We start from the raw sequence: 25639 nt of genomic DNA on the forward strand, positions 1-25639 counted from the left end.
CCCTGCCCCGCCGCCAGCCCGGGCCCAGCCAGGATCTGCCGGGCCCCAGGAGCAGCCCCGGGCCGGGCCGGCTCAGCCAAGATTCTGCCACCCTTGGGCTTCAGCCGCAAGCCCCGGGCAGGGGCAGGAGAAGCCATCGGCCCCCGGCCGTGCTGCTGCTGTGCTCTGGCCTGGCTGCTGAGATCCTGGCCCTGCCCCAGCGCGGCCCATCCTGACACAGCCCCAGCGCAGCCGCTGCAGAAACCTCCATCGTAAAACAGCTCCGGCCGCAAGCACCGAGCCCGGCCGGGGGCACGGAACCATCTGCAGGCCCCGGTGAGATATGAACTCTTTCAGTGCTTCCATCCTCCCTCCAGTGAGAGAAAAGGACAAAGTGCAGGCACACAGAGGAGCAACATGAAGACACCGAGGTCAGTGAAGGGAAAGTTGAGTCCCAGATGGAAGGGATGAGGAGATGCCTTGATCTTGGGGCTGAAATCCTCTTGTAAAGCTATGGAGGAGGATGTAATTAATATATCAGACTCTCTTTTCCCTATAACTATTTGAAAATATGGGGAGATGACTTGTTCGGCAAAAAACTCCATGCTAAAGTAGGCAAATGTTGAAGTAGCTGTGATCCTATGAGAAGTTTAAACAGAGAAAGAGAGAAGAGTGGTGAGATCTTGTGCCCTCAGGGAGTGAAGAAGAAGATCTCTGTTGTCAGAGATGAAGATGATTTCAGAAATGGATGAAGAGAATCTTTGCTCTTGAACAGCTCATCTTTAAACTCATACCCCATAAGTTGACATGGCCCATAAAAACATCTGTGGGAAAAGCTGTGAAAAATGGGAGGGACTTGACAATTGCAGATTTTCTGGGCAGCTGCTCTTCGTGGGAATTGAGAGCCACGAGCAAATGTTTTTCTTATGGAGAAGTCTCCATAGCATGAAAGCGAGACTCCTCTCCCTAAGTGAACTGAAGAAAGAATGTTCTAGATGGTGTAAACTGACTGAAACTTTCAGGTTTTGTCTCCTTGCATTGTCAGTAAGAAAGAAAAGGTTGTAGGGAGAGGAGAAGTGTTCAGATTCTTATTACTCTTTCTTCTTTTTACTGGTAATAAACTTTTCTGTATACCCTTTTAAAATTTTGAGCCTACTTGGCCTTTCTCCTAATCCTATCTCACAGCAGGAAATGAGTAAATATATTCCAGTGAGTGCAATGGTAATTAGCCAACACTGATCCCACTGCACTAATAGATGCATTGGCTGAGAAATCTCAAATTAGCTAACCAAAAATCACTCCAGATACATCCTTGATAAACTGCATTAGAGCAGAGGGAAATCAATGCAGAGCCACGGTTTGTCAGGATTTGCTGCATCCTGATGAGCCCTGTGGTGCATTTGGAGCTGAGCCCTTGAACCTCAGGGCCTGAGAGGAGATTGCACAAACCTTTCCAGGAGTCAAAGCCAGAAGAAAACCCCAAAGTGTCTCAAAGCATGAATGGGTCCCACTGAGGTCCATCCCCAACAGAGGCTCCGCATGGACTCCTTGGAGGAGAGAATTGGAGGCCAGGATTGACCAAAAACCTCTCAGAGTCTCAGTATGGAAAGGAAATTCCAAACTACCTTAAAATTTTTGAGAACCTCAAAGCATTACTGAGCCCCACTGAGTGTCAGTACAAAGCTCTCCAGGGACTCATTAAAGCAGATAATTGGGGCCATGATTGCACAAACCTCTCACAGAGTCTGTATCAAAAGGGCAACACCAAATACCTTAAAATAACTGAAGTACCTTGAAGCATTAATGAGCCCACTGAATGTTGTTACTGATAACGGCTCTCCAGGGACTCATTAAGCAGATAATTGGAACCTGTAAATGCACAATCTTTCTCATAGAGTCTGTATCAAAAGGGAAAGAGGAAGTAGCTTAAGAAACTTAAGTACCCTGAAGTATTAATGAGTCCCAATCAATGCTGCAACCGGCAGAGAATCTCCAGGGACTAATTACAGCAGATAATTGGAGGCCATGATTGCACAAACCTCTCAGAGACTCCAAGGCAAAAGCCAAAGCCAAAGTCCTTTGAAAAACCTGCAGTCCCTGCAGGGAGCATGAAGGAGCCCCCAGGGCCATTGCTGAGCAAGGCTCCCCAGGGACTCCTTGCAGCAGATCCTTGAGGCCACTGGGATGTGGGCTAGGGGGGGATGCTGAGGGCAGCACAAGGGGCTGACAGTGCCCAGCCTGGCTGGGGCTGTGCCAGGAGGCCCCAGGGCCTCAGCACAAGGTGTCTCCTCCCAGCCCTTGCTGGCACAGACCCTGCTGTGTCCCAGGGCACCAAGACTTGGCTTCTCTTTGTCCCCACCTGTCAGCACTGCCTGCAGTTCTCTGCTCTGCCTGGGGACACTTGCTCAGTTGTGTCCCTCTCTGGGACCCATTAAAAGTCCAAGAAAGTTTGGAGTTGGATTCTGCCTTGGAGTTCTGGAGAGGTTTCTTCAGCTGCCTCTCAGGGACTGATGTTCAGGGCCTGAGCACAAAGGCCCAGAGGCTGATTAAAGTCCTTGTGCTGTGTCTGTGCTGCTGAGCTGGGCTGGGCTCCTGGCACAGAGGCAGCTCCTGGCCACCAAGAAGAGCTTCAAAAGCACATTTCTCTGGATGAGCAGCTCTTGTGCCAGCCCAGCAGGGCTGGGGCACTGCCTGCAGCCAGCCCGGGCACAGCCCAGAGGCACAGAGAGCTTCAATCAGTCAGGGCTGGGAAGGGGCTGAGAAGTGCCTGGGGCACAATCACTGCCAGCCCTTGGCACAGGAACCTCTGGCTGCAGGACAGTGCAGCTGCAGCTCCTGGAGCCATCTCCTCAAGCTGGAACATCCCAATGCCTGCAGAGCCTGTGAGTACATTCTCTGCTTGTCTCCTGTGCAGAGCAGCCAGGGATGCCCAGGGCTGTCCTGCAGAGCAGGGTCCTGCAGCCCAGGGCGCTGTGCTGGGGCAGGGACTCTGCTGCCTGCCAGGGACAGCTCTCAGCCAGCCCTGGCAGCTGCTCCCAGCGCTGGGGGACAAGATCTGGGTGGGAGGAGACAGCTGGTGAGGCTTGGAAGTGTTCTCCTTGTGTGGGGAGGATGCTGCATTGTTCAGGACTGCTCCCAGCATGGCATTGAACTGCAGAACATTTCCAAGTAGATTAAACAGGGAGCACAGCAAGGCAGGGGCTGCATAAAACGGAAAATCCTGCTCTTTATTCTACTGCTCTGGGTTGCCTGGATGGGATTTGTACACAGATCTTCATCTCTCAGTTCAGGTCGAGGAAAAAAACCAAATTTCTTTCCGGTAAGAATAAAGCCGGCAGTGACTGAAATCACCACAGGACCCCTTAGAGGCAACATCAGGGTCACTTTTCCAGCCTCCTCAGGGTTGCTCTGTCGCTGCCATCAGAGCCTGCAGAGCCAGAGCTGCCCCTGGGCAGTGCCCGAGCTGGGAGGGCTCTGCAGGGCAGAGCTGAGCCCCCAGGGCTGGGCTGGGCTCTGGCAGCACTGGCAGGGCCCAGCCCTGGGCACAGGGAAGCAGCTGCTGGCAGGGACAGCTCCAGGCAGCAGAGCCCTGGGCAGGCAGCGGGGGGAAAGTGCCCCCAGCCTGTGCTGGGATATTTCAAGTCCTTTCCAAACCCAACTAATCCATGATTACTTTTTTTACAGATCCCCATGCCAGGGCACCACAGAAAATGTCCAACAGCAGCTCCATCAGGCACTTCCTCCTGCTGGCATTGGCAGACACGCGGCAGCTGCAGCTCCTGCACTTCTGCCTCTTGCTGGGCATCTCCCTGGCTGCCCTCCTGGGCAACGGCCTCATCATCAGCGCCGTAGCCTGCGGCCACCACCTGCGCACGCCCATGTTCTTCTTCCTGCTCAACCTGGCCCTCGCTGACCTGGGCTCCATCTGCACCACTGTCCCTAAAGCCATGCACAATTCCCTCTGGGACACCAGGGACATCTCCTACACTGGATGTGCTGCACAGCTCTTTTTCTTCCTGTTCTTCATCTCAGCAGAGTTTTATTTGCTGACCATCATGTCCTATGACCGCTACATGTCCATCTGCAAACCCCTGCACTACGGGACCCTCCTGGGCAGCAGAGCTTGTGCCCACATGGCAGCAGCTGCCTGGGCCAGTGCCTTTCTCCATGCTCTCATGCACACAGCCAATACATTTTCCCTGCCCCTGTGCCATGGCAATGCCCTGGGACAGTTCTTCTGTGAAATCCCACAGATCCTCAAGCTCTCCTCCTCACACTCAAACCTCAGGGAAGTAGGGCTCATTGCTGTTAGCTCCTGTTTATCATTTGGCTGTTTTGTGTTCATTGTTTTCTCTTATGTGCAGATTTTCAGGGCTGTGCTGAGGATCCCCTCTGAGCAGGGACGGCACAAAGCCTTTTCCACCTGCCTCCCTCACATGGCTGTCATCTCCCTGTTCCTCAGCAGTGTTATCTTTGCTCACCTGAAGCCCCCCTCCATGTCCTCCCCATCCCTGAATCTGGCCCTGTCAGTTCTGTACTCGGTGGTGCCTCCAGCCCTGAACCCCCTCATCTACAGCCTGAGGAACCAGGAGCTCAAGGCTGCAGTGTGGACACTGATGACTGGATGGTTACAGAAACATTAAACTGCTGGCCAATTTCTGAAAACTACTTGTAATAAAAGTCATCTTTGATACTTCTTGTTGGTTTCATCTTGGAGATTTTTTTTCTTTTTTTTACATTTTTCAGATTGTCCAAAATGAAATGTTAATGTTTCTGCCATTTCTCATTTTTATTCTCTCCACATTCCTTGTGGCCACAGACTGTGTCAATGAGGGGCTGCGCTCTTGGTGGCTTTAAAGGAAGTAAAGGATCTCCCAGCAGAGTTTTCTGCAGAGATGCCCTTTTGTTGCCTTCTCTGGAGCTGCAGCAGCAATGTCTGTGTGCAGAGCTGGGGCAGATCAGTGCTGGCCCAGCAGCTGTGCCCAGCAGCAGCAGCAGCAGCAGCACTTGGTGTTGCCAGTGCTGCTGCCGTGGCCCTGCCCCGCTGCCCTGGTGGCCCTGGTGTTGCTGCAGGGCCTGAGTGCTCTCGGGGCCGGGCACAGCCCTGGGGGTGGCAGTGCCGGGGCTGCAGCAGGGACAGGCCATGGGCACTGCTGGGGCAGCGCTGACGCCTCAGGCCAGGCCCTGGGGGCTCCAGGCTCCTTGCCCAGGCTCTCTCAAGAACACGGCCAGGCCAATGCTCAGCACAGAAACCCCCGTCAGCAGCCCCAGGCTGGCCGTGGGCAGGCTGGGGGCAAACAGCATGGCTGGGGCTCTGCAAGGGCCCTGGGGCAGACGGGAAGGAGCAGCAGAGCAGGGGCTGATCCATGCCCAGTGCGCTGCACAGCCCAGGGCAGCGTCCCAGAGCGTCCTCATGCAGCTGCCAACAACATCCCCCCTCTGCAGCCCTGGCCTCTCCCCCAGCTCACACAGGTGCCCCATCCTTGCAGGCACAGACACGGCAGCACTGCCTCAGCAGCCCCTGTTTGCATTGCACACAGCAGGGCCAGCACCCCCATGCTGTTGCTGTGGGGACATGAACCTGAGGGAGCACAAATGCCATCAGCCCCTGGGGCCAGCAAGGCCTGCGGGACACCAGGGAAACCACTCAGCTTTGTCCTGGCCTCTGCACTCAGCCAGAAAGTTTGTTCCCATCAGCTGGGAGTTTCCTGTGCCACTGCAGACGCTGTTGCTCAGAGCCAGGGCTGCCTGGCAGCCACCCCCAAACTGCCCTGAGCATTTCCTTGGCTTCTCCTTTGCTTTCTTTACTCTTTCCTTGTACAAGTTTCTTCCTCTTGCCCACCCCAGGGGACCCAGAACTGGACACAGCACTCGAGGTGCTGCCCAACCAGGGCTGAGCACAGGGGAAGAATCCCTGCCCTACTCCTGCTGGCCACACCATTCCTGAGCCAGGACAGGAGCCATTGGCCTTCTTGGCCACCTGGGCACACTGCTGCCTCATGTCCAGCCTGCTGTCCATCAGTCCCTGCAGGTCCCTTTCTGCCTGGCTGCTCTCCAGCCACTCTGTCCCCAGCCTGTAGCGCTGCAGGGGTTGTTGTGGCCAAAGTGCAGGATCTGGCACTGGGACTTGTTAAACCTCACCTTGTTGGATTTGGGCCTTGGATCCAGCCTGGCCAGAGCCCTGTGCAGAGCCCCCCTACCCTCCACCAGATCCACACTCACACCCAGCTTGGTGTCATCTGCAAATTTGCTGCTGATGATGGACTCAATCCCCTCATCCAGACCATGAATGCAGATATTGAAATCCGCGCTGGCTGGCTCTGATCCCTGGCCCATCCTGTGGGTGCCCTGTGATGGCACTCAAGGTGATCTGTTCCATAACCTTGCCGGGCACCCAGGTCAGGCTGACAGGCCTGGAGTTCCCCAGCTCCTCCTTCCAGCCCTTCCTGGGGATGGGCTCACACTGGCACCTCCACTGCTCTGGGCCCTCCCTGCTGAGCCAGGACTGATGGTAAATGATGGAGAGCAGCTTGGGGAGCTCATCCACAGCTCCCTCACACCCCTGGGATGGATCCCATCTGATCCCATACACCTGTGAGCATCTGAGTGGCTCAGCAGGTCAGCAGCTGCTTCCTCCTGCATTCCAGGGGGCCGTTCTGCTCCCTGTGCCCATCTACCAGCTCAGGAGATCACTTGTCCTGAGGGAAACCTGTCCTAATATTGAAAATTGAGACAAACAAGATATTAAGTAGCTTTGTCTTTTACTTATCTTCAGTTGCTCTATTCTCAACTGCATCCAATAAGGAGTAGATGTTCTCCTTCTCCCTCCTTTTGCTATAATTTTTTTATATAAATATTTTTTATTCTTTTTACAAACTGCCAGTTTAAATTCTAATTGAGCTTTCATTTCTTCACATCACTTTCTTCATAACCTAACAACATCCTTAAACACTTTCTGCATTGCTGGTCCTTTTTTCCCCTGAGTTCCCAGAAAAGCTGCATGGGCCGCCAGGCCAGTCATTTTCCTCTCTAGATAGTGTTTTGGCACACTGGGACAGGTTGCTCCTTCCCCCTTAAGATTACTTTCTTGAAATTTGTCCATCCTTCCTGGATCCCTTGTTTTTAAAGGGCTCTTTCCTTTCAAAAAATCAGTACCTGATTTGGTACTCCCCCAAAGTCTGGGGAGGGCCAAAGTCTGCCCATCCTAATGCCAGTGTAGGAGTTCTGTCGCTGCCCCTCCTTCTTTCATAGAACATTGAAAACTTGATTATTTCATGGTCACTGGGCCCCAGGCAGCCTCCGTGTGAACAGCAGCAGACAGAGCTTTCCTTGGGAGTGTCACCAAAAATTCGGCAAAACAGAAAACTCCTTAACCCCAGAGTAGCATTAAGAAGCAGCATTCTTTATTCAGCTGGATGCACGGGGGATAGCTCCTCCCAAAGCCCTGCAGGCTGAGTACAGGAAAGTTTCTGTTTATTTTCTGTATTTTGCTTACATATTCAGTGATTGTCCTCGACTAAACATACATTTGATAATAATTTCCCCAAAATCATTGACATATTTCCCCTCCCCTTTACCCATGCATTCTTCTGTCCTGGGGGTCTCTCTGGTGGTCCCTGGAGAACAAGCTCCAGGTGTGAGCTCAGCTGGTGGAGACAATTCATCATCTGGTAACATGAGGTCACAGAGTGGGATGTGACATCACAGAGTGGGGTATGTGAGGTCATGGAGAAGCTATGACATCATAGGCCATATCTGTGACACCACATGGCAGAATTCTGACTTCATAGAGCGGATGATGACCTCAGAGATTTGGCTGTGACATCAGAGACCAGCTGTGTGACATTAGAGAATGGGCTGTGATGTCACAGAGCAGGCTGTGAGCTCACAGAGCAGGCTGTGACATCCCAGAAGGGCTGTGTGACATCCCAGAGGGGCTGTGTGACATCCCAGCAGGGCTGTCTCAGGTCACTGGGTTGCTCACTCGGCCCCAGCTCCCCCTCACAGTTTCTCCCAACAAGTCCAATGCTGTCCATGCCCAGCGGGGTCCCTGTCCCCCGGGATCCCCCCGGCCCACCTGGAGCCACAGCCTCCACCAAAGGATGTTCCACAGGATCCACCCCAGAGCCTGACACGGGGACAAGGGGCCAGGACTGTGTGACCAGGACATCAAGGACGGGGATTATCCAGGTCACTGTGGCCTGGCGTGGGTTGCCCAGGGCAGGAAAGATGTCTGGCAGCTGGAGCAGGGTCTGGGAAGGGCCTCCAAGGTGGGGCTGGAGCCCCTGGGCTGTGAGCAGAGGCTGAGGGAGCTGGGCTTGTCCAGCCCAGAGCAGGGAAGGCTGAGGGGCTCCTCATCCCAGCCTGGCAGTGCCAGCGAGGAGGGGATGGAGAACACAGAGCCAGGCTCTTCACCGGGGGCCTGGTGGGAGACAAAAGCCAATGGGTGGAAGGGGAAAGAGGGGAGATCAGCCAGGACAGGAGGAGATGAAATGAGTCAGGCTGGTTTCAGCATTTCCTCAGCACCAAAAGCAGCCTGACCTCCCTTCTCCATCCACCACTGACAGCTTTGCAAATCAGGAATTGTTGGAGCTGTTTTGCCACCACTCCAGGAGGAGCATTCTAATACAAGAACTTAGTTGTGCTTATATCTGTCACAGAACCACATTTGTCTGAAATTAATTTTAGTATGGAAATCACTTGTGGATGGTGGACTCCTCAGACACTGCTGGAACTTTGAACATAGCTCAGAGAAGAGCGTGATTGTTATTAAATGGTGTCCTGTTCAACAGGGGTCTCCAGGCCATGAGGAGAAGCTTTCTGTGCCTCTGAGTCTCAGCAGTTCCTGACCCCCAAAGGACACAAACCTGATGAGTTGTGGTTCCCAATCCAGAGGCTGCACTTGCACCTCCCTCCATCCCCAGAGCAGAGCTCCCTTGTCCAAGAAAGTCCCTGGCAAAGGAGGGATGAAGGAAACAGGACAGGCTGTGGGGATCAGGGACAGAGCACAGTCAGGGATTTGGAGTGGTTGTGAGCCCAGGGCAGGACCCGGCCCTTGGCCTTGGTGAATCTCATCCAATTGTCCTGGGGCCCATGGCTCCAGCCTGTCCAGATCCCTCTGCAGAGCTTCCTGCCCTCCAGCACAGCCACACTCCCACCCAGCCTGGGCTCACCTGGGAACTGACTGAGGGTGCCCTCAATGGCCTCGTCCAGATCAGCAATAAAGTGATTTCACTGACCTGACCCCAGTCCTGAGCCCTGGGGACATCCCTGGATGTGACTCCATTCCTCAGCTGCTCTGAGTGCCAGGGGTTGGATGAGGGAAATGGTAGAAGGGGGAAGGGACAAATAGTGATTGACTGTCAGCCATGAAGGGTCTTAATTTTCATATCTGTTCAGGCTGCATTAGAAGGTGCTAGAGGTCAATATCAACTGGGGATTGCTGACACCAATCTATGAACAGGAAAAGAAAACTTAACAGGACAGTTCTCTCTTCATTGTTTTCAATATAGTATATTCACTTTAAATACATTCTGAAATTTGTTGAATTAACCACAGAAGAATTAAAAGCTTGAATGATTCCCAGGGGCTTTTCCTGTTTGGGTATTTTGAGCAAATGTTTATGAGCTTTTCACACTGAATTCCTAAACTGAAGAACTCAAGAAAGAAGAGGCCTCTGGAGTAATAAAATTCATCAGCAACCTCCCAGTGGCTGAGGATCCATCCCCATGGGAGCAGCAATGAACAGAAATGGGCACAGCTTTGTGGCTGCCCCAGCTCTGGCATGGGCCCTGGGCCTGGAGCAGGAGCAGCTCTTGAGGGCCCCAAGGCCGGGGCTCTTGTGCTGCCCTGGGCAGATGGGATGGCAGCAGGGGCTGCAGAGCTCTCAGCACCTCAGGCCGAGGGGAGCAGGGCAGCCAGGGAGCCTCCTTTGGCCTTGGCCAAGCACCTTCCCCCATGGTGGGGCTGAGTCCTGTGGCAGCTGCAGCTGCTGCTGTGCCCTTGGCAGGGGCTGAGGCCGTGGGGCCAGTGCCCAGAGCAGCCTGGCCTGAGCAGAGCTGTGGGGCCAGAGCCGGCTGGGCTGGGCTGGGCTCAGAGAGGCCCTTGGTGCTGCCCAGAGCTCAGGGCAGCTGGCAGAGCTTGCAGGGAGCTGGGCTGGGCTCCGAGAGCCTGGCCCAGAAACCATCAGTGTCCATCTCAGCCTGGCTGAGCGTGCAGGGGCAGGACTCAGGCCAGGCCTTGTGGGGCAGGGCCAGCGCCTGTGCAAGGCATTGCAAACAGGCAAGTGGCCCAGAGAGGAGGCTGCTCTGTGCCCTTGGTGGCAGGGACAGAGCAGGGAGGGGGCCCAGAACATTTGTCAGCGCCAGCCTCTGTGCCCATGCGTTGGCAGCCCTGGCTGCTGAGCCTACCTTTGGCCTGGGCTGAGTTTGGCTGTGGCCCAGCTCCATCCTCCTGCGGGGCTCAGGGCCTGTTCCCGGCCATGGCCAGCCCTGGCTGCCTCTCTGCTGGCCCAGAGGCCGGCAGAGCCCGGGGCAGGGCTGTCTGTGCAGCCCCACAGGTGCCACGGGCTCTGCAGGAGCTGACAGAGGCTGCCCAGCAGGGAGGCCATGGGGCACAGAGGCGCAGGGCAGGGACACTGTAGGACAGCCTGGGCTGCACAGGGCACAGGGATGGGCAGCAGCTGCAAGGCCCTGACAGAGCCAACTTGGGCAGCACTTTGGCCATGGCAGACACAAAGAGCACCAAAGCTGTCCGGTTCAGCTGTCTCTGCCCGGACACGGGTAGGGTGGTTCGTGGGTGGCACGCATTTCAAAGGACGAGTCTGGACTCTTCAGCTTTTCGATCTTCAGATTGTTTATTGTTTCTTATCTACAAAATTTTCTGTCTGCTCAACAGAGGTCTGATCTGCAAGGCAGCCAAGGGCACTCTGACCGCCCACGAGGCGGTCATGTCTTTTTATACTAAAATCTACGTACATGATATTTACCTTTATTTTCCAATACTTTTCACCCATGTTAGCAAGTGCACCTTCACCAGAAACCAATCCCCAAGTGCCAACATCACCATAGGAGATGGAAGACAAGAAGAAGAAAGAAGAAGGACGAGACACGCCCTGATCCCTCCATCTTGTCTCCATAACCCCCCTGTACCAAAAACCTTATAGTTTATATTTCACCCTATAAATGTGTCCCTTTTACACCCTTCACTCTAAAGTGATTCTCATGTCCTCAAACTGCTGTCACTTCTGTGGATGGATCAAAATCAAGCCACCAAGCACTCTTGGCAGCATTCCAGGATTTCCGAGACCCCCAAAGGTTCTCCTGGCATCTCTGGACATCGGGAATGATGTGCTGAGTTCCCACACAAAGCCCCAGAGGGTCATTACAGCCCTTGTGCTGTGTCTGTGCTGCTGAGCTGGGCCGGGCTCCTGGCCCAGAGGCAGCTCCTGGCAAGGGCAGCAGAGCTGCAGAGAGACAGCTCTGGCCAGGAGCAGCTCCTGTGCACAGCCCAGCAGGGCTGGGGCACTGCCAGGGCCCCCAGGGACACCAGCAGGGCACAGACAGAGCTCCCAGGGGCTCAGCACTGGCAGGGGCTGTGGCATGTCCCAGAGGGGGCTGTGTCACAGCAGCACCTCTGTGGCTGTGTCATGGAGGCACAGAGCAGCTGTGATGTCAGCAAGGGGCTGTGTGACAGCACAGAGTGGGCTGTGTGAGGTCACAGATTGGGCTGTGACATCACAGAGTTTGTTTTGTGAGGTCATTGTGGTGACTGAGCATCATAGAGGGGACTGTGTGACATCACAGAGCAGATTGTTACATCAAGGCATGGCTGTATGACATCATAGAGCTGGCTGTGAGGTCAAAGTGTGTGCTGTGACATTACAGAGTGTCAGTATGACATCATAGAGAGGGATTTGTGGCATCACTGAGGGGGCTGTGACATCACACAGCTGTCTGTGACATCATAGAGTAGGGTGTGTGGCCATAGAGCAGATCTTGCCATCATAGAGGGTGGCTCTGTGACATGAACGAGTGGGTTGTGACATCACTAGGTGGCTGTGTAACATCACAGAAGAGGCTGTGACATCACAGAACAAACTGTGACATTGCAGTGTCACTCTTTGACATGAGAGTCTTCTGTGACATCACATAGCAGCTGTGTAACATCACAGGGGTGTGTGACATCACAGGGGCTGTGTGAGGTCACTGGGGAGGTCACTCTGCCCCGGCCCCCCTCACAGTTCCCCCCAGAGCAGTCCAACCCTGCTCGTGCACAGCCGGGTCCCCTGTCCCCCCGGGTCCCCCCGCCCCCGGCGCCGCAGCCTCCCCCAGAGGATGTTCCACGAGATCGACCCCAGAGCCTGACACGGGGACGGGGGCCGGGGCCCTGGGGGTGGCACAGGGGGACAGAGACCCCCCAGCAGCATCCCCATGTCCCCCAGGGCCAGAGCCTGGGCCAGGGCTCCTTCACCCTGCCTGGTACCAACGAGGCCTTGAGAGCGCTGAAAACATCCCCAGCAAGGGAGCAGCAAAAACCAGATTGAATATTAAGGGACAGCAGCACAAAGTTCCTTGGCAAGAGTCACTCTGCTCCTGACTGGACACTTCAGGCACACCAAGGAAACAAAGCAACGACAAAACCAAACCAAATCCAGGCAATCAAACCAGAAATGAGCCCAGAACTGTCCCTGTGTGTGTGTGTGACACAAGGACAGTTAGGGCAAGGATAAAAGGAATATGGCTTGAAAGCTTAAAAGAGCTCAAACTCAACAGGACTTAACTGAAACTTTAACCTTAACTGATACCTTCAACTTCACAATTTAGCAAATGTACAGCACTTAACAGTACTTAACCTAAGTCACAACCTATGACTTAATGATTTAATGGTGGAATAAAAATGAAACAATGTTCAACTTAGATTATAACATATTAAACTTCGCAAAAAAAAACTCTTAACACCATTTAACTTACTCCTCGTGATGTAACCTCACTTAGAGGCCTGACTGACTCAGCTGTCCAAGGAACTCAAACCCCTCAGAGAGCAGCATTTCTGCCACATTTCCCCAGCACGGGCACTCCTGTGTGCACACAGACACAAAGAGTCAGTGCAAGGCACCTAGGAGAAATTCCCCTGAGGGCAGGAAATGCTCCCTGTGCATCCTTTGGCATCTCCCCAGTGGGTGAAGGGTTGAGCCTGGAGGAGTGGGGGGATCGGCCCAGGCTCCGTCGTTGTTGGGGATCCCCGAGTGCAGCAAACGGGAGAGTTCCCGGCTGGGAGAGGCCCCACTCAGAGGGAGTCGCTGGCCCAGGAGAGCTCCAAGGGCTCCTTTTGGAGCGCTGTTTGTAGGGCCCCAAGAGAGGGGCTTCAGTCCCAGCAATGGTTCATCCTGGCCGCACTTGGCACCAACAGCTTTCTTTGGCAGTGTGAGAATAGGGATGTTGTGCCACTGAGGGAACAAAAGCAGTTCCCAGGGCTGCTCCTCCAGAAAGCAGGAGCTGGTTGGGCAGCAGCAGTGCCTGGAGCAGACAGTGTTTGTGAGGAGCTGCAGAGGAGCTGAGCCCAGGGGCTGTTGGCCAAGGCCGAGCCCCAAGGAGCATTTCTCAGCTGGCAGGGCAGGCTGAGAAGGGCAGGGGGGAATGCAGCAGCACAGGGCCCATGGAACCAAGGGAGCATTGTGAAACTGTGGGGCCCTGTGAGACCAAGGGACCATGGTGACACTGAGGGGACTCATGGAATCATGGAGAGCATTGTGACACTATGAGTGCCCATGGAATAAGCAAAGCATTGTGACCCTGTGAAGCCTCATGGAACCAGTGAGACCACTGTGACCGTGGCGTCCCCACAGATCCAAGAGGACCATTATGATTATGTGGGGCCTCCTGAAACCAAGAGGCCTTTGTGACATTGCAGGGCTGCATGGAACCAAAGCTCCAGGGAGACACAGAGCGGCCTCCTGTCATCAATGGTCCATTGTGACACTGTGGAGCCAAAGGAGACCATTGTGACACTGCAAACCCCCAGGGTCCAAAGGTCCATTGTGACATTGCAGGGCTCATGGAACAGAGGAGTCCTGTGACACTGTGGGGCCTGTGGAACCACAGAGACCATTGTGACACTGCTGGACCGCATGGAATCAAGGCACCATTATGAAACTGCAGGGCCCCATAAGACCAAGAGAACATGGAAATGGTCTGTCTTGGCCTCCCAGAGGCCACCTGACTGGTCCAGCCGAACTTGGCATGTTGAAGGTCTCTTCTGCTAATGAAACCCTGGGGCTCTGTACTTGCCTTCCTATGGAAAAGAACTCTCCTTCTCCTCCAGGCACCCAGGACCAGAATTAGGATTTCTCCTCCAAATTTCCTTATATCCAGGGATTGTTCCTACAGGAATATTTCCAGGACAAGTCAGGCTGGCAATGGTTTTACAAGGGTCACCTCTCAGCTATCCCCAAAACACTGGGAAAGGCTCTGTGCTTTCCTTCCTACAGGAAAGAATTGTCCGGCTTCTCCAGGTGCCCATGGCTGAGATTGGGCTTCCACCTAAAAAATTCCCTAAATCCAAAGACTCCTTCCAGACAAAATCTGCCATTCCTGACAAGTCTGGCTGGCCTTGGCCTCGTGAGGCTCTCCAAACACTGGGGGTCCATACTTTGCTTCCTCTGGAAAAGAACTGTCCTTCTCAGCCAGGTGCCCATGGCCAGAAATGGGAGTTCAACCTCCAACATTCCCTGTTGTGACAGACTGGAGGAGATTGTTGGCTGGAAACATTTAATGTGCGGGCGGGAGGAAGCGGCAGGTCCAGCCTTGCCCTGCCCTGGAAGCCCAGCCCTGCCCTGCCCTGGAACCCCAATCCCCCCAGAGCCTCTATCCCAGCCCAGCAGTGGCTGCCAGTCCCTGGCACAGCACAGGCAATGCTCCACAGCCACCTCTGCAGCCCCAGCCCAGCTCCTGAGGGACCAAATGAGCCCAAGCCCCACCTGGGGGAAGGGCCCAGGGAGACCAAGGGGTATTGAAGGCTGAGCACAAGGCAAGCACACATCTTGATCCTACCTCCTCTTGGAATTTCCATCAGAGAACAGTGCTGGAATCCAGGAGTTGGTAGCTCTGTGTGTGCTCCTCTGTATCTTTTTTGTCTTTCTCACTTTCTGTGTCTTTTTCTTCTGTTTCTCTGCACCTGCAAATTTTGAGTAACTTAAAATTGAACAGGCTTAGAGTTTGTGAAGTTGAATGGGCCAAGTCAATGCTTTGAGAAGTGTTTTTTGTTGACTGAGTATCTGTTGTAATTTGACATGAGAAGAATTTTAAAAAGTAATACAAAACTTTTTGTGTCACTGACAATCTGTTAAACCACTGAGATACTGAACACGCCTCTGTTAAATACATATGTAAAAGACAAAAAAACCCAGGAACCTCCTCTTTCTTTTCCAGTCAACAAAGAAGCAGCAGGCCATGGCCCTGGCCCGCATCTCAACCAAACCAAACCAAACCAAACCAAACCAAACCAAACCAAACCAAACCAAACCAAACCAAACAACCCTGCCATGGGCTGAGCGCCTTTCCCCCTCCTCAGGCCGTGCCCCCCCATCCCCATCAGCCCCATTCTGACCAAACCAAACCCCAACAACTCCCAAACAGGAAAACAAAAGAGGCTACAAAACCCCAACCAGAACAAAGCCAGCCACAGCTGTTAAAATCTCACCATCAAGTCCCCTCTCCCCAACACAACTCAAACAAAAAACTCCTACAACCTAAACCTGTACAAAATAACCCTACAACTAAAAGTAAACACAAAAAAAACCCCAAAATAACCATAAATCCAATCCTAACACAACCCAACCACAACTTCCACCACAAGTTACTGGCAGGTCAGGTGTTAATCCTTTCAATACTTCATTGCTCCATCAAGTAAAAGAAAAAAACAAAATACCAGCATATAAAAAAATATATAAAACCATCAAAGTCAGTAAAGGAGAAATTAAATCCCAAATAAACAAAAGAAAAAATACCTTAATCTTAAAACTAAAATCCTCTTGTAAACTATAATGAAAAAACTCTTTTTCTTTATAACACAAAAAACTTTTTTAAAAAATTACAATTAATATTCAAAAAAACCCTCCATACTAAAATAAACAAATGTTAAAATAACTGTAATTTTATCAAAAGTTTAAACAGCTGGGAAAAAAATCCAAGTAATCCAGTATCCCCAAGAGAAGATCTCTAGTCGCAGAGATAAAAATAATTTTAAAAGTAAAAAATAAAAACTTTGACCCTTAAAGAACTCATCTTTAAAACAATACCCCATAAGTTGACATGGCCCATCTACAAGCTGTGAAAAAGCTTGTAGCAATAAAAACAACTTCACAAGAACAAAGTTCCCCAGACAACTGTTATCCATGACAAAATTAGGAACCAAAAAAAAAAAAAAAATTTCTTCTTGTAAAAAAATCTCCATAACCTTAACAAGAAAAACTTCTCTCCAAAGTAAACTAAAAAAAGACTACTCTTGAAATAGTAAACCAACTAGAAATTTTAAGTTTACTTTACATTGTCAGTAAAAGGAAAAAGTTATAAAGAAAAAAAGTGTTCTAAAGGGTTTATTTGGTTTATTTTAATTCTTACTAGATTTTTTCTTTTTCAATTTACTTTTAATAAAAATTTCTTTATACCCTTTTAAAATGTTAGGCCTAGTTTACCTTTCCTGTAATCCTATCTCACAATAAAATAAATACATAAATGATTAACCGACACTAAATCTCACTACACTCATCAATACATTAATTAAGAAATCTCAATATTGGAAAAATCTTAAATTAACAAACTAAAACCACTACAATGTCATAATAAACCTTTTGCCAAAGTTTCTCTGATTTTCTAAAGCTCCCAATAGTGACTGTTTTGTTCTTTTCAGCTCCTGAGAATCTTTGTTGGTATTTCTCCAGAGAGTCCAACTCAGAGGACACAAACAACTGTAAATTCCTTTTAAATGTCTCATTGAGAGAATTGTTTCAGGGATGGGAGTCAGGGCTTGTGTGTCCTGCTTGGCCCAGCCCAGGCAGGGCTTTCCCAGCCACATTCCACACTCCATTGCCCAGCTGGAGCCCCTGGTGCCTCTGAGTTGTGCTGCCCCAGCCCCAGGGACGCTCTCCTTGTCTGCCCATTCCCCCACGGTCTCTGGGCAGGGATGGCCTCACTGGGGGCTGCTGACATCCTCAGCAACTTGGAGGCTGCTGCTGAATTTTCCTGCTCCAGAGGCTTGTTCAGCCTTCAGCTCTTCAGTGCAGGAATTCAGTGTCCCAGGGCTCATGAACATTCAGAACACCCGAACAAGCCAAGCCTCTGGGAATAATTGGATTTTAATTTTCAGATTTTTGTGGTTAATTAGATCTCAGTAGTATATCCGAAGTGAATGCAATATATTTTAAAGACAGTGAGAAAATATCATTCAGGTCCTTTTTAGGTTTTTTTCCCCTGTTAATTCATTGATATTTGCAATCTCCAATTGACACTGAATCCAAATACCTCCTCATGCAGTTTGAATAGATATGAAAATCAAGACCCTTCATGGCTGACAATCAATCAGACTCTGTCCCTACCCCCACCCCACCATTTCTCCCCCCAAACCCTTCCTACCCCAATTCTGCCCAGATTTGCTCTTGCACACACAAGTCATAGGCTGAAGTCAGGAGATCCATCCATGCCCAGAGGGAGGAAAAGAGAAAAAGGGGATGAAGAGCTCTCCTGTGCAGAGCCAAGGTCCAAGTGCAGCCCCTGCAGTGGGAACCACAACTCATCAGGTTTGTGTCCTTTGGGCTCAGGGCCTGGTGACACTCAGAGGCACAGAAAGGTTTCTTTCCAGCAAACAGAACCTGATCATTTGAACAGTTTAATAACCATCACAGCTCTTCCCTCAGCTCTCTGGGATGTCCAAGCAGCATCTGACATGTTTCCCATCCTCAAGGGATGTCCATACAGGAACAACTTTAGACAAAGACATAGGAAAAGGTAATTCTGTATAAGATGGAAATGCAAATATGATGTTGACTAATATATATTTTATTTTCAACATCAGAAAGACTGGGAAACTTCCTGTTGCTCAGAGCATGAAACCAGTTGGTTGTATATGAATTACCAGAGAGCACCTGGAGAAGGAAATCAGAGAGCAGTAGGAAGCACATAGATCCACCAACTCTAAATGAAGAGATGTCCTTTGACATTGCCATTTAAACAAGAGAGGTCCAAACACTTGAAGGAAGAGGGAGAGAAAAAATGATTAGAATATTGGTGACACCAGTAGAAGGCAAGAACACGGCTTCTTCTCGCCTACAATCAGTACACCTCCAGGAAATTGCTCGTTGCTGGTGGGAAAGCTTTGCTATTTCTTAAAAGTACCTAACTGACCCAGATAATAAAGAGTTGGTTGTATATTATGAAACTAACAGGTATTAACACCTGTGCCCCTTTCCAGGCAGACATCAGCTGTGTGCCCATGAACAGGCAGTGCCACTTGTGCCCTGAGGTGCCCAGCTGGGATTGGATCTCTCCCAGAGCACCTGAGGGAGAGCAGAGCACCTTGCAAGCTGCAGGTCCCTGACAGCCCCGCAGGGCTCCTGTCCCATCAACATCTGCTCTGCTCCAGTCTGAAACAGGGCCCAGCATGGTGCCGGGATCATCAGAGAGCTGAGGTGTGTGCTGGAATTCAATGGCCTCCCCATCCCGCAGCAGCCCTGCATTTCCCTGCTGCAGCCTTGGTCTCCAGCCCAGCCATGGAGGCTCTTTGGGCTCTGGAGTGTTGCTGCAGCCCCCAAGGGCAGCTGAGCTCTGCCTTTGGCCCAGTCAGGCCTGGCCAGCGCAGGCCATGCTCAGCAATTGCTTGTGTGTGCCTGGCCTTGCTGTCAGCCCCGTGAGCGGCTGCGTGGCCCCTTTGTGGCCCTGTGCTGGCCCAGTGTGGTGGTTTGACAGGAAATGTGTTTTTTGGGATGCTGTGTTTTTGGCCAATGGATATTCAGACTTTAATATTGGCATTTAACCTGGCCATTGGGACATGGACACGCCTCTGAGAACACGGGGTTAAAAGCAGAGCTCTCCCCTGGGAGGGTCCTTTTGGGTTTCCAGTGGGAAAGAGTTCGGGTCTCTGCCCCGGCCCAGCTGCTGGCTGGGCAGGGGGAGGGGAAAAGCCATGTGGCCGAGAGAGGTAGGCCTGAGCCCCGGGGGTGGAAGGGTGGAAGAGAGAGAGAGAGACACCGGGAGCCATCGGGCAGCCCCCCGAGAGAGAAAAAAGAGAGAGAGAGAGAGAGAGCCGCTGCCTGAGACTGTAACCTTGAAGCTTGATAAACATGGGCCTGTGCCGGCAGCACGGCTGGGACGGAGAAGAAGGGGGGGTTCAGCCGGCCGCTTGTAGGAGCTTTTAACCCCTTTTTGGAGAATGAGAACTTTACAGAACATTGACCTTTCCTAGAAGATAGAGTGGAAGATGAGGAAAGAAATGGGCCAGTGTGAGAGAGGTCTGGGCAAGCGAGAGATAGTAGAAGAATAGAGAAGAATCCTAGTAGGAAGAGATGATGGAGTGGCTTTTGCTGGACTCTTTTTGTATAGCCATGGACAGAACCAAGAGGGTTCAGTGTTGATGCCCCTCGGCCCCAGGGGGTGAAAAATATGGGAGGGACAGGTGTCCCAAAGGAGAGATTGTGGGGACAGGTGTCCCAAAAGAGAGATGGACAGACCCAAGTTCCTTGTGATGCAGAGACTGCATTCTAGGGGGAGGCAATGGCCTCAGAGCCAAGAGGGTTCAGTGTTGATGCCCCTCGGCCCCAGGGGGTGAAAAAATATGGGGGGGACAGGTGTCCCAAAGGAGAGATTGTGGGGACAGGTGTCCCAAAGGAGAGACTGTGCCTTTTTTTTGGATCAGGACAGAGCATCCTTAAAAGACAACCCTAGAAGCAGCTCTGGTCCGTGTTCAGTGGTGAGAGCACTGGACATGAAAGGAAGAAGTCACGACGGCAGATGGAGTCCGGGCGGTGCCACGAGTGACACAGAAACACACGAGGCTTCGACTGTGTTTCCAGGGGAAGCCCATGGTACAAGAAGGACTCCTCTCCTCTTGATGAACTGAGGATTGATTGTCTAAAAGGTGGTGCTGGACCGAGAGTTGGTGATTTGAGGAACAAATGTATTGTGTTGGAAATTTGGTGGGGGGAGGAGGAAATGCATTTGTGAGGTTTTCATTTTCCCTGTGTGTGTGTTCCTTTTTATCTGTAGTTGTAGAGTAGTTAATAAAGTTCTGGTTCTTTTTTCCCTAAGTAGGAGCCTGCTTTGCTTATTCCTGGTCACATCTCACAGCAGAAACCAGGGAGAAGGTATCTCCATGGGGGCACTGGCATTGTGCCAGTGTTAAACCATGACACAGCAGCAGGAGGTTTTATTGCTTAATATGGTTCAATTTTTGTGCTGGTGAATGCTTTGCCTGTTAAATAAAGTGTTTTTTTCCAGTTTTCTCCAAGGAAATATTTTCCCAAACTGGCTGAGGGTGGGGCTGCTGAATCTGCATTCTAGAGGAAACGCCTTTCGGGAGTTTTCTCCCAAATTTGCCCTAAAGCAGGACAGGGTGGTGGGAAGAGGGGGGAAGCCCAAGTGGCTGGATTGAGGGGAGGCTGGAGAGAGGGACCTTGGGACCCCAAAATCCGCCTGCATCCCTTAGCAGGACCCTGGAGAGGGGGGATCCCCAGGACCCATGGGATCCCCAACAGCCCAGAGACAGGGGACCACCAAAACCCCAGAGGGATGAGACTGGAAATGGGACATTCCAGGTGGCTTTTTTTTTATTCACTCTTGATTTTTGGAGGTTATTATGGACATCAGGTGACTTCTAGAGATGGACTTGGTAAAGAGGAATCCCCAACCCAAGGCATTCACACCTTGTTTCTCCCCAAATCAGTATTTTCCCCAAACCTTCCCACAGTGACATCCCCCCTGTCCTGCTCTGGATGAGCTCACTCCCAAACCTGACCCTGATCCTGGTCTCAATCTCACTCCATGTTCAGACACACTCACAGTTCTGTATTAAATCTCATCCCAGCCCCAGACTCGTCTAGCCCCAGACCCAATCCCAACACCAGCCCTAAAGCCAATCCCATGTCTAGCCTTAACCCCAATCCCAGCTCTAATCCAAATCTCAGCCCCAACTCCAAGCCCAGCCCCAATTCCAGCCCCTTCCTAAATCCTCAGCCCCAAACCAAATCCCAGGTTCAGCCCTTCTGGGGCTTTGGGGGTGTCTCTGTCCCTGTGAGCCCGATGATGTTTGGGTGGGGTCCCAGCAGGGCTGAGAGGGACAGAGACCCCCCCGGCCTCCCCAGGGGTGAGAAGGTGGCAGAGCCCCCCCAGCCCCGAGCAGCCTCAGCGGTGAGAGGGACACAGAGCCCCTGGTGCCCAGCCCTGCACAGGCATTGCCTGAGGCCAGAGGGATGGAGACCCCCTGAGCATCCCCCAGGGCCAGGGGACAGAGAGCCCCGAGCATCCCCTGGGCTGAGAGGGACAGAGACTGCCCCGAGCACCCCCTGGCACAGGGGAGAGAGGGAGGGAGACCCCCCAGGCATTCCCTGGGGTGAGAATGATGGAGGCCCCTGGGGAATGGCCTGGAGTGACAGGGACAGGGACACCCCTGGGGAATGGCCTGGGGTGACAGGGACAGGGACACCCCTGGGGAATGGCCTGGGGTGACAGGGACAGGGACACCCCTGGGGAATGGCCTGGGGTGACAGGGACAGGGACACCCCTGGGGAATGGCCTGGGGTGACAGGGACAGGGACACTCCTGGGGAATGGCCTGGGGTGACAGGGACAGGGACAACCCTCCCAAGCCCCTCCCAAGCATCCCCCAGGGCGAGTGGAACAGACACCCCTTGAGCATCCCCAGGGCACTGGACAAAGTAAAGTTGTTTCTTGACAAAAATCAAACTTAACCCTACAGAAGATGCCTTGAATTTGCTCTTCCCACAAGTCACTTGTGGTGAAAACGCAAACAAATCCCAAAATTCAATAAACTCACAGTAGAAGCGATTCTGTGGCAATTCCAAAATCCATTGGTCCTGCACAGCTCCAGCTCACCTGCTGGCACATTCTGATAAAAGAAAAGTGGAAATTCGGCCGAATACATTGTGATACCTCTTTTCTGAAAAGAGTATGAAAAGGAAGGGAAAGCTCCGTGTAGATGTCACAAAGGTGACAGGGACAAAAGAAAAATTATACTTAGATTTGGCAAAGCCCCCGGCCTGTGAAAGAGAAAAGAGGGGACAGCCACAGACTGAGAGGAACAGAGACCTCCCCTGGGGCAGGGCAAGTGTGACATTGTCCCCTGTGTGTGTGTGGCCTTCCCAGGGTGGGGGTTTTACACCTGAGCCAGTTTGGGTAAGGGGGGTGGTGTTCACCCCCTGAGCAGGGATTCCCCCACTGTTTCAGGCTGCAGTGTAAGATGGAACCAAATGCATGTTTTCAATGCCCATCTTCATCAACTGCTATAAACAGGTGGGGCAGTGTTCTTGATCTCTTCCATGACTCAGCCCTGATAACGCCCTCCAGGGGAGATATCTTCTGGGAATGGGCCATTGAGTGTCACTGCAGGACTGATCAAATTCCATCCTCCCATTGTGGGATACTCCGCCCAGGGGGAGGATCCAAGCATTCCTACCTGCATATAAGGTGAGCCTTGCAACACCAGGAGCAGCTTGCCTACTGGATTCCCAGAGGACAAGAGCTCCAGAACCACCACTGGATCTCCAGAGGAAGACCAGACCCTTCTACAGGATCACTGCTCGGACAGAATCACGTTCATCCCTCCAACAGGACTGCAGCCACCATTTAATGGGACTGGTGCCACCAGCCTGACCAGCAACAGGGTGTCAGGTTATATCCTGACTCTGTCAGTTTAGGGCAGTGTTTCTGTATCATTACCTTGATCTTCTTTTCTTATGAAATTGTAATTCTGGTTTAGACTCTCCCCCAGGTTTGCCTTGAAACCAGTAAAAAATTCAATGCGCTCATCCCTTGCTTTCCTCCCAGAACAGGATTTCACATCCCCAAACCTTTGCCAGATGGAGGAGGAGGCTGCAAGGAAGAGGAAGGAGCCCTGGGATACCCAGGCAGGTGAGGAGGAAGTCAGTTCCCCTTTCCCCCTCTCTCCTGCTCCATCTCCCAGCCCAGCACAGCCCCCGGCTGCAGGACAACCCTGCTGCCAACCCCGTCCTGCTGGGGATGCACTGGGGGGATCTCCTTCCCCTTCCCTGTGGCACGGAGGCAAATCCCATCTTCTCCTTGTCCTTCCGCCCCCTGGGAAGGAGCTGAGGATGGAGACCAGAGAGGAGAAATCCCCACAGCAGAAACTCATGGATGAGGACATTTTGAGGGACTCCAGGGCACAGGAATCCAACAGGGAGGAAAATCCCCAGAGGTTCCGCAGGAAGAGGGGCTCCAAACCCAGCCCAGGGTGCTCTGAGGAGGAAAGACCCACCCTGAGGCAGGAAGGTGGACAGAGCTTCAGCCAGAGCTCAGAGCTGGTGGTCCATGAGCAGCTTCACAATGGGGAGAAGCCCCACAAGTGCTTGGAGTGTGGGAAGAGCTTCAGGCAGAGCAGCACCCTGATCAGCCACCAGATGATCCACACCGGGGAATGGCCCTACGAGTGTGGGGAGTGTGGGAAGGGCTTCAGCTGCAGCTCTGCCCTCATCACCCACCAATGCATCCACACTGGGGAGAGGCCCTACGAGTGTCCCCAGTGTCAGAAGAGGTTTTACACCAGCTCTGATCTCCTCCTGCATGAGCGGATTCACACGGATGAGAGGCCCTTCCGCTGCCCTGACTGTGGGATGGGCTTCAAGCGCAACTCCCACCTCATCAGGCACCAGCGGATCCACACCAGGGAGAAGCCCTACGAGTGTGGGGAATGTGGGATGAGCTTCAGCCAGAACTCTAACCTGATCTCCCACCAGAAGACCCACACCAGGGAACGACCCTATGAATGTGGGGAATGTGGGAAGAGATTTAGGCAGAAGTCTCTCTTGATCTGCCACCAGAGGATCCACACTGGGGAAAGGCCATACAAGTGTGGGGAATGTGGGATGACCTTTAGTAGGAAGACCCAAATGATCATCCACCAAATGATCCACACAGGGGAGCGGCCCTACCAGTGCCCCGAGTGTGGGAAGAGGTTTCACACCAGCTCTCAGCTCCTCCAGCACCAGCGCATTCACACGGATGAGAGGCCCTTCCTCTGCCCCGACTGCGGGAAGGGCTTCAAGCACAACTCCACCCTCGTCACCCACCGGCGCATCCACACTGGGGAGAGGCCCTACGAGTGTCCCCAGTGTGGGAAGAGCTTCACCAGCAGCTCTCACTTGACCAGACACCAACGGAGCCACCAGTAAAAGAAGCCCTGCACATGCCCCAACTGCAGGAACAGCTTCATGCACTGCTCCAGCTTTATCCCCCATTGGAGACCCCACGTTGGTCAGAGCCCTGGTGATCCATGTTCCCTGTGATCCATGCTGGGAAGACACCTGTACCTTTTGTTGCCCTTTGCCAATGACATGATGTGGGATTGGAGAACATGAGGGTCTGGCCATGGCCCTGTCATTACATTCACTCCCACCTCAGGTCATTGCCAGGGGCAGGAAAGGGACTCTCTCTCTCTCTCTCTCCCTGAGGAGAAGGGTGTCCTTTCCAGACAGGAGGAAATACATTGCCAGGAAGAACTAGTTGTTGATGTTGTAGTTTTCTCTGTAAATAGTTTTTCTTATCCCTTCTGTTATCAATATTGTTTCTGTTCCTGTTTGTTTCTTATCTGGTTGCTGTTCCCAATAAATTGTTCTTATCCCAGCCCGGGATCTTTGCCTTTTTTGCTTTCCATGGGAGGCGGGAGGGCAGCGAGGGCAGCGCGGTTTTAGCGGGAGCAGGAAATTGGGGAATCCCATTGCTGAAGCCCGGCCCGTGGAAAGCGAGCATCCCAGCTGGTGCCAGCCCTGGTGGCCATGGCAACCACCCCTGGCATGGGGTCTCCATGGAGCTGCCAAGGGACTGACCATAGCAACAGGGGGCTGGGGATGGTTGCTATGGAAACTGCCCATAGCAACAGGGGGCTGGTGATGGTTGCCTGATAAGGATCAGATTTGTCACAGGCCCTCAGAAGGGTTCCATGGGGACATTCCAAGAATCTCTAGGCTGTTCCAGAGCTGCAATGACACAGGCAGAGACAGGGGCTCCATGGAGACCTCCGAGGGGTTTCTGGGATGGTAAAGAGCCCTGTGGTCAGAGGCAGTCACAGCCATTCCATGGTGACATCCCAGGAGTCCCCAGGCTGCCAAAGAGCCGGGATGTCCCAGACACTCACAGGGGCTCCTGTCATGACCACAGTGGGAGCTTCAGGCAACACATTTATTAGAGAAGCTCCTGTTGGGTCACGAGGTGCAGAAACAATCCCCAATGCTCCCCATAGATCCCCAAATGTCACTGTGTAATCAGTGTTCCGTGCTTTCTTTCCAATGGAAAACAAGCATCCTTATCCTCCAGGTGTCCATGTCTGAAATTGGGATTCCACCTCCAAAATTCTGGATATCCAAGGGTTGCTCCCAGGCACAATCTGGCAGTACCATCAAGCCTGGCTGGCCTTGACCTCTG

General features: G+C 52.5%; 2 protein-coding genes across 2 annotated transcripts in view; both read left to right on the forward strand.

The window, feature by feature from the left end:
* LOC143692679 (uncharacterized) overlaps nt 1-25182 on the forward strand; it is a 468458-nt gene extending 443276 nt beyond the window's left edge. The window contains exons 9-10 of the mRNA XM_077172924.1: nt 23492-24279; nt 25174-25182. Of these exons, the coding sequence (XP_077029039.1) occupies nt 23492-24279; nt 25174-25182 (797 nt within the window). The remainder of the gene's footprint in view (nt 1-23491; nt 24280-25173) is intronic.
* LOC143692588 (olfactory receptor 14A16-like) lies at nt 3690-6488 on the forward strand. Its single transcript, XM_077172838.1, has 2 exons — nt 3690-4606; nt 6383-6488. The coding sequence occupies exons 1-2, from the start codon at nt 3690-3692 to the stop codon at nt 6486-6488; spliced, it is 1023 nt and encodes a 340-aa protein (XP_077028953.1).
* Nucleotides 25183-25639: the final 457 nt, after the last annotated feature.

The sequence above is a fragment of the Agelaius phoeniceus genome (assembly GCF_051311805.1).
Source record: "Agelaius phoeniceus isolate bAgePho1 chromosome W unlocalized genomic scaffold, bAgePho1.hap1 SUPER_W_unloc_2, whole genome shotgun sequence".
NCBI classification, from domain to species: Eukaryota; Metazoa; Chordata; class Aves; order Passeriformes; family Icteridae; genus Agelaius; species Agelaius phoeniceus.